This window comes from Gopherus evgoodei, chromosome 7 (genome assembly GCF_007399415.2).
Source record: "Gopherus evgoodei ecotype Sinaloan lineage chromosome 7, rGopEvg1_v1.p, whole genome shotgun sequence".
NCBI lineage: Eukaryota > Metazoa > Chordata > Testudines > Testudinidae > Gopherus > Gopherus evgoodei.
The window spans coordinates 12719674-12731690 of NC_044328.1; the positions used below are offsets into that span (position 1 = coordinate 12719674).

Below are 12017 nucleotides of genomic sequence, written 5' to 3' on the forward strand. Positions count from 1 at the left end.
GAACCCCTCATAAGAACCCTGTTCTGGTCCCTGCTTGCCTCTTCCTCCCACTCTCCCCCGAGTCTCCTTCAGCTAGGGAGTGTCTCCTCTCTCACACCACACAGCGCATGAGCCTCTACCACCAGGAGTCAGGTCTCAGTGGACTCCCCTGCACTCTGCCCTACAAGCACAGACTCCCCATGTGCTAGGTCACAACTCCATTTGGCCAGGCCGCCTCCTCATCTGTCAGGAGGGGCAACAGAGTCAAATTTCATTGGCATTGCGACCACGCAGCCTGAACAGTGTGCTCCAGCAGCAGCTGTACAGGTTTTGTACATTGCACTGAAGTGGTCCAGCCATGCTGCTCACCCCCTGTCCCCCAAACTTTGCCCGTGCAACTTTGATCAAGTGCAAAAATCTGTGTCTGTGTGTGTGTGGGGAGGGATTTGCCATGCCTCCCCCCCAGTAGGTGTCAGAGTCCCACTGTATTCAGAAATCTCTGTGAACTTGGTCTACAGCAGGGGTGGGCGAACTACGGCCTGGGGGGGGGGGCCGCATCCAGCCCTCCAGAGTTTTAATCTGGCCCTTGAGCTCCCACCAGGGAACGGGGTCCAGCGCTTGCCCTGCTCTGCACAGCTCCTGGAAACAGCGTCATGTCCCCCCTCTGGCTCCTATGCGTAGTGGTGGCCAGAGAGCTCCGCACGCTGCCCCCACCCCAAGCACTACCCCCACAGCTTCCATTGACTGGGAACCACGGCCAATGGGAGCTGCTGGGGTGGTGTCTGCAGACCGGGAAGCGCACAGAGCTGCCTGGCCGCACCTCCTCGTAGGAGCCAGAGGAGGAGATGTGCCGCTGCTTCTGGGATCTCCTCAAGGTAAGCGCCGCCCGGAGCATGCAGCCCTGACCTCCTCCCATGCCTCAATCCCCTGCCCCAGCTCTGATCCCCCTCCTGCCCTCCTAACCTTTCGGTCCCAGCCCAGAGCACCCTACTGCACCCCCCCAGCCCCAGCCCCAGCCCCACCCCGGAGTCTGCACTCCCAGCCAGAGCCCTCACGCTCCACACACACTCCAACCCCCAATTTCATGAGCATTCATGGCCCACCATACAGTTTCCATACCCAGATGTGGCTCTTGGGCCAAAAGGTTTGCCCACCCCACATCTACAGCCTCATTGGGGCTCCCTCCATCTCAGCTTGCAGGGAGATCTAGAAGCAGGGCATGAGAAGTGGATTCTGCTGAAAGAGGGGGACAGCTGAAGTACCTGTGCCTTGTCTCCCCAGCCCTTCCCTCCCCTCCTCTCCCTCAGATCCCTGCAGAACTTCCCTGCACATGTGGGCCAGGGATTAGTGATTCTGGGTGCCCAACTCGAGAAACCTTAAAGGAGCCTGTTTCTGAGAAAATGCGGAGCACCCACCCCTTTAAAGTATCTCAAGTCACTGGATGACTTCCTAAAACGTATTCCTCAGCCCTTTGAGGTTTTTGTGGCATCCTGCCAAAGTGAATGGCATCCTGAGGCATGATTCTCCTACTGTGCAAAACATGTTGCCCAACAAATTGTTTTGTTTTCTTGACAGAGAGGCATAGGCACCAACTTCTTCTGCCAACAGTGGGTGCTCGACTCCCCTCTGCCCCCTTCCCGCCCCGCCTCCACCCCTGCCCCGCCCCCTCCCACTCCCATTCCAACCCCTTCCCCAAAGTCCCCGCCCCAACTCTGCCCCCTCCCTGCCTCTATTCAACTCCTTTCCCAAATCCCCGCTCTGCCCACCTCTTCCCCACCACGTTCCCACTCCTCCCCCCGCCCTCCTGGAGCTCGCTACTGCTGTTTGGTGGTGGCAAGCGCTGGGAGGGAGGAGCGGAGAGGTGGTGCGCTCAGGGGAAGAGGTGGTGAGGCGGGGGAGGGGACTGGGGAGCTTGGCTGCAGAGCACCCACTAATTTTTCCTAGTGGGTGCTCCATCCCCGGAGCACCCATGGCGGCGCCTGTGCAGAGGGGCTCTGGGGTGCATTCTCTCGCCTTCAGATCATTGGGATTGCAGAAGACCCACATGATGTGCTTGCTTATTTTTGGCATTACATGCAGTTACTCACTTCCTTTGCTTTCAGCACCGAAGCTGAGTCTGGAGTGCAGCGTGGATCTTCTTTTCCTGGTGGACAGCTCATCTAGTACCAGCTTGGAGGGATTCCTGCGCTACAAGGCCTTCCTGAAAAGGTTCATCCGGGCAGTGTTGAGCAAAGACTCCCCAGCAAATGTCGGCGTGGCCCAGTACAGCAATGAGGTCCAGATCCCTGTCAAAGTGGGTGAGTACAAGGACGTGCTCAGTCTCGTGAAGAGCGTTGACACCATGCGTTTCAGCGGAGGGGGAACCTTCACCGGCAAAGCCCTTCGGTATGTCACGCAGCATGGCTTTAAGAGTGCTCCGGCTTTCGCAGACGTTCACGACAATCTCCCGCGTGTGGTTGTCTTGCTCACGGATTCGGAGTCCCAGGATCCTGTGGTAGAAGCAGCTAAACATACCAGAGGCAGAGGGCTCTTCCTAATTGGCGTGGGCAGCGACTTCTTAAGAGCAGAGCTGGGCGACGTGACTGGGAATCCAAAGCGGACGGTTGTTTATTCCAACCCCCAGGATCTGTTCAACAAGATCCCTGAGCTGCAGAAAAAGATCTGCAGCGTAGACAGTCATCAAGGTAAGGCCTTGGCTATTGATTGTAGTGCACTGACGGAGTCACTGCTCAGGGGAGTTCAAGATTTAAGGAGCAGGGTGGTTAAAAGAATGAATTTCAATTCTCCCAAACAACAGTGGTAGGGAATCCAGTGATACTGATCCAGAATACTGATCACTCCCCGGACCTTGAGAGCTAGCTTATGTCAGGGACTAGAGAGGCTGAAAGCACAGAACCCCTCCCATGCAAAGACCAAGTACCACAGCCGCCCTTGCAGCTGGGAACATAAAGACTGCTGCTTCCTCGTGCACCCGTAGGCATAAATCACTCAAAAACCAGTAAGGAGGGATTGTGGTCCACTCCTGACTTCTGTACCAGCCCAGACAGCTGGCTAGCCGGTGGGCTAGTGGTTTGGGAGGGCTCATATGTACCAAGTATTATGTGCTCCCGAAAGGGGTAAGTTGCAACATGTGAACTCTCTATCTGCAGTGAGGTTAGGGGGAGGAAATGCAGTCCCTAAGGCACCATCCAAGCTTCTGCAGCTCTAGTCTGCCCCCCAGTTGTGGGCCTGGAAGCTGGTGAGCTATTTCACTGGTCAGTGCAGTAAAGAAGGCTCTCCAGTCACAGGATTTCACTCCCTTTTCTTCAGGGACTCAGTTATTTCTTCAAAATAAAACTGTTTAACACAAATTCAACATCTCAGCTGTGAACTTTCCCTCTGATCCAGACTCTTCTGCAGGAGCATATTTACTCCCTACTTCTACCTGGGCATCAAGGCAAGCCTCTCTGCTCCCTTCTCCTTCCTAGCCTGCTCCCTGCAGGATTATGGTCCACAGGCTGCCTGCCTGGGAGCCACATATAATCTGGGATATTTCCACTGCTTCAGAGACTCCCGTAGGAGTCTTCCCTGCTCCCTGCAGTTCTCTAGCTCAAATGAGCTATTTGCTGCCTGTTAAGAGGACTAGGTAATCTCCAAAGTATCGCCTGATTCCTGGCTCCGCTGCTTTAGCTGTGGGGGAGCTCATCAGACACAGGTGAGGCTGAGTCCATCTCATCTTAAAAGGGTTGGCCACTCTGTGACAGGTCCTTAACAGCACAGTCTAACCATAAGTAATTAATCCTTCTAACCGCCCTCAGAGTGAGGGAAGTCAGAATTATGAGCTCCATTTTATGGATGGGGTAACTGAGGCACAGAGAAGGTATGTATCTTGCCCAAAGCTTCTAAGGGAAGTCATTGTCAGAGTCTAGAGCAAACCCGAGTGTCCTGGTTCCTCCAGTTATGGGCTCAGACCACAGGGCCAAGCCTCTGACTGAAAAAGGAATACCCTTGGTACATAGAGACAGAAGGTGCGTGAGGTAGTATCTTTTATGGGACTAACTTCTCTTGGTGAAAGAGACAGGCTTTCGGGCTTAGGCAGAGCTCCTTGTCACATCTGGGAAAGGTACTCAGGTAGTCACAGCTAGATAGGAGGTAGAACAGGTTGATTAGCATAAGCAGTTAACACATATAGTAGGAGACCATTCAAGGTGAAGGATTTGGCTCAGAGCAGTGTAATGAGTGAAAAGAAACTAGACATAAAATCTAATGCAGTAGTGCTTGTGTTGGTTGTATAGCTGGGGATTGTCTTCTCTAGCTGTTCCTTTTGAGGGGGCTGTACATTCCTGTAAGAACGAATTGTAAATTGCAATCTGCCATTCCTCATAATGCTGCAGTTCATGACCTCTCAGTAGCGATGTGTTTGCCTAAAGCAGAAGCAGGTGCCTCCTTTGCTTGGTCAGTCATGACTATATTCTGAAAGGCTTAAAGTTTGCTGTCTCCTTTCCAGACTGCCAGTCCCAGTCTCTGGATCTGGTTTTCGCCTTGGATGCCTCATCTGGAGTTGGCAGGGAGAACTTTCTGCGGCTGAGGAACTTTGTCAGTAGCATTTCCCTGCAGTTCAGTATCAATCGGGACATCACCCAGATAGGCCTTGTGGTCTACAGCAGCAGAGCTCGCACTGCATTTGCCCTGGACGCGCATATCACCAGCTCAGCTCTCCTTCAAGCCATCAGCCAGGTGCCTTTCCTTGGTGGCTCAGCCTCTATGGGCAGAGCCTTGCTGCACATTCATGATGATGTCATGACTGTTCCGAAAGGGGCGAGGCCTGGGGTGAGCAAGGCCGTGGTTGTGATCACGGATGGGAGCGGCACCGAGGATGCAATTGTTCCAGCTCAGCAGCTGCGGAGCAACGGTGTGTCAGTGTTTATTGTCGGGATTGGGAATGTGCGGAGGGACACGCTGCTGAGGATTGCCGGTTCTCCCAACTACCTGATACACGTTTCATCTTATGATGATTTGCACAGTTACAAAGACTTTATCATTGAAAGAATATGTGAAGGTGAGATGGCTTTTGGCCTCCCATTCTCAGTTCCTATGGTGTAGCCACTGCCTGCACCCAGAAACCAGCTGTTAGAAGCCTTATAAAACAGACACATACAAGGATCTCACTGAGCCCCGGTCCAGTCCATGAGGTTTGATTTGGCTAGTTTGCCAGTTGTAGTTGCCTGTTGTAATGCTACCTGGGTTAAATCGGCTTCACTCAGTGTGTTGGAGGCACAAGAGAGTTTAAATCTAGCCTTAAATGTGTAGGATGTCACATACTACATACATTGCAAGGTATCCAATGCAATGTTTTTACTGGGGGTATGAAGAGGGGACATATTTCAAAGCAGTTGGTGACAAGTTCCTCATGGGTCATGGGGAAGGGTCCAACACCTGATTGTGTGAGTCCTCTACCCCAGCAGGCTTTGGCAAGATTTGGATGCAGATCTGAAACTTGCAGGTCAGTCCCATTATTTCCTTCCTGTTGTCCCCTGTCCATTTGCTGCTCATGGCTGACTGGCTTGACCTTGTAGTTACTGGCCACTGACTAACCATGGTAGCTTCAGGTTGAACATTTGGTGGGGCGACTGTAACTTGCCTTCATTACAAATGGTCCCTGTTATTAGGGGCACTTTTGCTAGTGCTCTCAGTGTTCTGCTGTTCAGTGAAGTGCTGCTGTCTCAGGGCTCACGTGCACACAGCCTGGGGCACTGGAGACGGGGGAACACACAGAAGGGGCTAGTCCATTAAATTAAGATACCTCATAAGCACACGGACCTGACATGGACAGAAATTTATTTTCCTCTTATTTTTTTTCTCCTTATTTTTCTGAATAGGGCAAAATCCCCCAGGGAGCCAGTGGTAAAGCCCCCATTGCTAACTGTGGAATGGTGTCCTCTTATGATCAAAGGAAAGGGGAATAAAGGAATAACGTTCAGCCTTCTGGGGTGTTTTTAAAAAGCTGTTTCTTTGTATTTTCTTATGAGATGTACAGGTGGGTGTAAAAGTAATGACACAAGTGATCTAAAGAGTTAGAGGTGCTTTTGTTAAGCAGGAGGAATACAGGTGTTTACTGTAAATTAGTTCTAAGACCGTACTTAGATACTTGATGTTTATACCCATGTGTTTAGTGCCATACTTTCAACAGGCTCTGGTCGTTGGCAGGTGGGATTGAACCTAGGACCTCTGGAGCTAAATGCCTGAGCCTCTACTGCATGAGCTAAAAGCCATATGTGGCCCTTAGCTAAGGCTGTCGAGCAAACTCATTAATCTCTGTCTCTGTAAGTGATCTTGGTGGTACTAGATGGGACAGAACACCACACCCAGGAGATGTGTGGGCTACACATGCAGCTCCTTTGAAATGATTTAGGGCCTGATCCTGCAAGGTGCTGAGCAAGTCAATAGTGCTGCTTGCAGGAGCTACTCAGCACTGGGCCCTTCTATGGCATATTTTTATACAGGGTGAGGCTCAATTTATTTTCTTGCCATTTCGCTGTTTTATAATGAGGCCCTGTTGCCAGTACAGGCAAATCCAGTGCTTTGAGATCTGCAGAGATATTTATCATCAGCTGAATACTCAGTGGAAAAACAAGGGTGATTAGGTAGGATGGATGGTCTTGAGTTTAGGGCACTAGACTGGGACTTGAGAGATCTGGGCTCAGTTACCGCTTCTGCCACAGAAGTCCAGTGTTGATCTTGGCAAATGTCCCTCGTCTCCCTGTGCCTTAGTTCCTGGTCTATAAAATGAGAATAATTCTTCCCGGAAGGGAAGTTATGGCCATCAATCCTTGAATACTTGGGAAGTGTTCAGTTACTGCTATATGAGAGCCATGTAAGTGCCTAGCCAAAGAGATGGAATAACACTTCTACGTCCAGTAACTGCTTTAACGGTCAAGCCTTTCGATAGATGGGAAATGGTTCTATTGGGTAATTCTGTTGCGGGAAGGAATGAACAACCTTTTCAAAGCGCTGCCTTGGCTAAGAGAGATGGCAGATGAGCTAATGCTTTATGAGCTGATACAGTTGAGATGAAATGGGATTAAACTCCACTTGGAAGGCGGTTAGGCTGAAATGATTAGAGATGGTCAGAGAAACATTCTGTAATTGTGTGAAAGCATCCAAGATCAAAAGCGTCCCAGATGATCCATGTTTCATCTTCAAAGATGCACTTGCCTTTATCCAAGACGGGAGAGAGTGCTTAAAAGCTGGCTTATCAGGAAGTTATCATGTGTGGACTGCAAAGACATAATAACCAGCTCCTCTTAGAAGGGTCAATGTGTTCTGTTTACCAAGCAGATTCCTTAGGAATGTGTTGCTGGCTTTAAACTGATGTAGGTTAAACGCTAATTAATGCTTAGGGGAAGAAGGAAAAAGGACTGTCAAATTCTTCCCAGCTTTGTCTGTGGTGGAGAGAAGGGAATGTGATGATGCAGAGAGAAATTTGGGAGCTTGGCAGATTGAGGAGGCTCTGATGAGCTTTATGGTGAATCACCAGTGTGCTGGGGTAAGTGGGATGGAAGCAGATTGCAATGGATGTTTGGGGATCCCTGCTGCAAAAGAAGAAATCTTTCTCATCTGTGTGCTAAGTGTTTATATTGCTTTCCTGGCCTTCAGGGTCAGTTCATTGACTTTGGTGGCAGTTTGCCTGAGTAAAAACCTCAGTGTTTGACCCGGAGTGTAGGTGTCTCACTGGGAGACTGCAGGCCCTAAGATGAAAGGATGCCCTGCAAGACAAGTGAGTCATGCTTCCCACACTGAAGAAATGAAATGACTTAAGTTCCTAAGAGGAAAATGATGTTTACTTGAACTGGCTGGTATGTGGTGAAACAATTGGCGCTTAGGCCGTGGCTAATTTTCTGTTTGCACATGAGAGCAAACTTCTGCAAATTCCTACAATTAAAATTACATCCCATGGACTGAGACAACATGAAAACCTCAGTCACAACCTATAAATTCCTCCCTGCCTAGAGTCTGGGATGTTTGCACAGCATGTAACAGTGCGACCGTAAAGACCTAGTCAGCTCCCTCTGTTCACTCAGTTTCCCTTTAAAGACAAGAGACTGGGAAAGTTGGTAATTCCTCAGGAATTCTCAACACACCAGAAGAGATTGGACTGTGACTGTGGGTAAGCAGTGTGATGTAGCTGTGTTGGTCCCTGTTAGAAAGACACGGTGGGTGAGGTAACAATTTTTACCTCACCCATGTCTTAGTCCAATAAAATATATTACCTCACTTACCTTGTCTCTTTGATTGTGGGTGGCACAGTACAGGGTGACCTTAAAGTGCCTCTTCTCCAGAGTTGCTTACCGTTAGGGCATACAAAGAGAGAGAGCCACAGAGTGTTCATGGGTCAGTGTAGGTGACATTGCTAGGGCATAGCACTTTACTAGAAACAAGAGGGAATCTTGCTGTCTCTGTGCAGTTTTAATAGCAGTTGATATGCAGTAGAGAAATAGGTATTAAGGGTGAAATTCTCCCATGCTCGGAGAAGGCTGATAGGGTCTATGTGTGAGGTAAGTTCCACTTAAACTCTCAGACTTTTGCTTAAGTGTTCGCTAGGCCTTGGCTGTAGAAGAGAAGGTGGCAAGAGTCAATGATTACAGAGCAGGACCACAGCATTTCCTGAAGCTGAATTGCAGGTTACTTGCCTGTGCTGGTAACTGTTGTTTGTAGTGCAAGGCTGGGAACAAGGACAGTGTAACAGACAAAAATGAGAGGCTGAAAGAACTCCATATATTTAGTTTATCAGAAAGAAGACTGAGAGGTGTAGAAGTATCTTCATGGGGAAATAATATCAGATCGTATAGGGCTCCTTAATTTAGCAGAGAAAATCATAAAAAAAAAAAAGTTGGAAGCTGAAGCCAGAAAAAAATCAAATTAGAAATAAGGCACACATTTTTATCAGAGAGTGTGATTAACAATTGGAACAAATTACCATGGGAAGTGGTGGGTTCTCCATCTCATGAGGTCTTTAAATCAAGACTAGATGCACTTCTGGAAGATATGCTTTAGCCAAACATTAGCTATTTAACAAGTTATTGGACTCAATACATGCATGATGGGGTGAAATTTAATGGCCCAGGATATACTGGAGGTTAGATTAGAATTAGTGCCGTTTGGTCTTAGTCTATAAATGAATGTTATTGCTGGGATTGAAATGGAGCAGAGAGAGGACTATTGCTCTGATCCTGCATGTGAATAACTTTACACATGTGAGTAGTCCCATTCAACTCAATGGAAGTACATACATGTGTAAAGATACTCGTGTTCATTGTTTGCAGGATTGGGAATGGAAGGAGGGAGGATGGAGTGAGCAGGGGTGGAGCCTCAGGAAGGGGCAGGGCCTCGGAAGGGGTGGGGCAGGGGTGTTTGGTTTTCTGGAATTAGAAAGTTGGCAACTCTAATCTAGATAGAGGAGACAGATGCAGGGTGAGGGAAAGGGTGCTTATTCCATGTGGTCATGTAGTTCTTATTCCACCCCACAGAGGGTAGAGACATGCACTAACCAGTACATTATTTTGCATTACCTCCCACCTTCTCTGGAGAGTTCATGAATGGGATCCCGAGTCGCTCTGACAGATGATAACTAGTTAGACACAATCCTGATAGAAAATAGCATCCAAATGAGCCACTTTTTAGGACAGAGGAAGTGATTTTTATACTCTTTACCAGGCAACCAAGTTGTGAGAGAACAACAGTGACGTGATTAGAAGACCCACATTCTAAGCCACTTAATTGTTTAGCTGAGGAATTTCGCATGCCTCCAAATGCTATTGCAGAAATGCCAGTCATGGTACAAGAAGATTCTTCTAAGATGCTGCTGCTTTACCCTGTGTATTTATAGCAAAATGGCATGAAAAGTGCTGAGGCTTGCTGACCGCTGTAGCCTGCTATGATAGGAGGCGCGCTCTCTCTCTTTCTCACACACACATTCACACACTCTCACACACACTTTCCTCCTTCAGATCCCCCTTAAAAACCCATTTCTTCAGAAATCTTTCCCGCCTTGTTTTCTACCAATAATCTTCGCACCCCTGTTTGTTTGTTTTTTTATCTAAGCTGATGTCCCATGTCTTGTGTGGTGTCTCTCAGCTCCTGTGCAGGAGCTCTGGGCTCTGTTCTAATGCACCTGACTGCCGGACTGGGGCTTTCAATTGTAAGCTGTTTGGGACAGGAAACATGCCTTTCTCTGTTTTGTGGAGTGTCTGTTAGTGGACCTGATGCCTTGGCCTTAGTGGGGGCCATGTCAGGATCTTACTCAGGGCAACTAGTAAAGTAAATCCTCTTCCCTGACCTTTTCTAGACTTTACTTGATGGTGTTTTGCCGTTACAATGTACACACAACAACACTGCAAATGGCTTGGATCCCTGCCATTGATGTATTTTATTTCCTTCCACGTCTTCCTGTAAATCCAACTGACTTTCCCTGCAAGAGCAACATTTACTGTCATGCCAATGTGCTCACACCAGAGGTGCATTTGAGAGGTTAATATCGTGTCATATTCCAGAGCCTGCCATTCTGTTTGTGTTTTTCTCTGTTACAGAGGCTAAACGCCCGGTGAACCTGTGCAAACCCAACCCGTGCCTGAATGAGGGCGTGTGCGTTCTCAGGAATGGAAGCTACCGGTGTGAATGCCAAGGCTGGGAAGGACCACACTGTGAAAGCAGTAAGGCTCACTGAAAGTAACCAGTCAGTGAATTTCAGACAGCAGTGCAGGTTGAGGCTTGCATATTTTCAGAGGGTTAAGAGCTCAAGGATAGGGCAGGAGCATCCGCTCTATGGTCAGGAGCAGTGGTTCTCAACTGGCCATCCGCAGGTGGCTTGCGGACCAATCAGCACAGAGCTGCGGCCTGTGTGACATCCTCAGGGCCATAGAGGTAGTATTGGATGCGGCCCACATAACACAATGCTAAATAGGTTGAGAACCACTTGCAGGAGCAACGATTCCCACTCCTCTCATGACAGACCGCCCGTTCCCCCAATGGATTGCCCTATGGGGAGGGGGTTCTTGTGGCTTCAGCCCCAAAGGAGGTGCCTGTCTGGGCTCAGGGCTTCAACCCCACCCCTAGGGTAACCAGATGTTCCGATTTTATAGGGGCAATCCCAATATTTGAGCCTTTTTCTACTATGGAAGCCTATTACCCCCCACTCCCTGTCCCGATTTTTCACAATTGCTGTCTGGTCACCCTACCCACCCCTACTGAAGCCATGAGCCCTGCAGGCTCACCCCATAGGGATTGAAGCCCCGAGACCCCCTCTCCCTGCTGGGCAGAAGCCAGAGGTGACACCCGGGGGGAAAGCATGTGGGGTCACATGCCCCCACCCCAGCTTTTTGCCAGGATTTGATGGCCCCGCTCAGTCACATGGTGCCACTGGGGCCCCCTCCCTGCATGGCAGCTGCTGGAGCTGGCAAGCTGGGAGCTGCTGTTGCGGGGAGACGCAGCGGCAAACAGCTGGGAGCCGCAGGGAGGACCGCTCAGGTTAAGGGGGGAGTGTGACGGAGGGGAATGACTCAACTTGGGGGGGAAAACCTTTAAACTATGACACCCCCACACTCTGATCAGGCACCAGTTGCCTGTGGCAGAAGCCCCGACCACCCAGCTGCAGGGCAGAAGCCCCGAGCTCGGGTAGGCAGAGAATGGGGATGGAGGGGGGCTCTGTGAGCTGCGCTTTAACTGCATCTGGCTCACAAGCCGCAGTTTGGCCGCCCTTGCTCTAGCTGCCTGTGGGGGTCTCCTTGCCATGTCATGGCAAAAGTGACACACTCTCTCTCTCTTTCCACTATCTGCCTTTCCTTCAGTTCATGTGGGGCCATGGTGGTGATGGCAGCGGTTGGGTTTTTCTCTTCTCAACTCATCCAGAGGCTCCACCTACAACTCGGGGGAGGGGCGAATGGTTGGTGGCATCCTCTGGCAGCTCCATGGGGCTCATGTGGCCCTCAATTCTGCTCTGAGAAGAGCAGCTTGGGCTGGTGGGGTTGTACCTGGGTTCACCCACTACACCCGCACCTGCATTA

At 49.8% G+C, this 12017-nt stretch overlaps 1 protein-coding gene across 3 annotated transcripts in view; it reads left to right on the forward strand.

Annotated features, from left to right (window-relative positions):
- Positions 1-12017, forward strand: part of VWA2 (von Willebrand factor A domain containing 2) — a 52496-nt gene that overhangs the window by 38328 nt on the left and 2151 nt on the right. For 2 of the 3 annotated variants that reach the window (XM_030570693.1, XM_030570694.1), the window contains 3 exons: positions 2082-2663; positions 4466-5017; positions 10545-10667. In XM_030570693.1, the coding sequence (XP_030426553.1) occupies positions 2082-2663; positions 4466-5017; positions 10545-10667 (1257 nt within the window). The remainder of the gene's footprint in view (positions 1-2081; positions 2664-4465; positions 5018-10544; positions 10668-12017) is intronic. The other variant, XM_030570695.1, reaches the window with a different exon arrangement.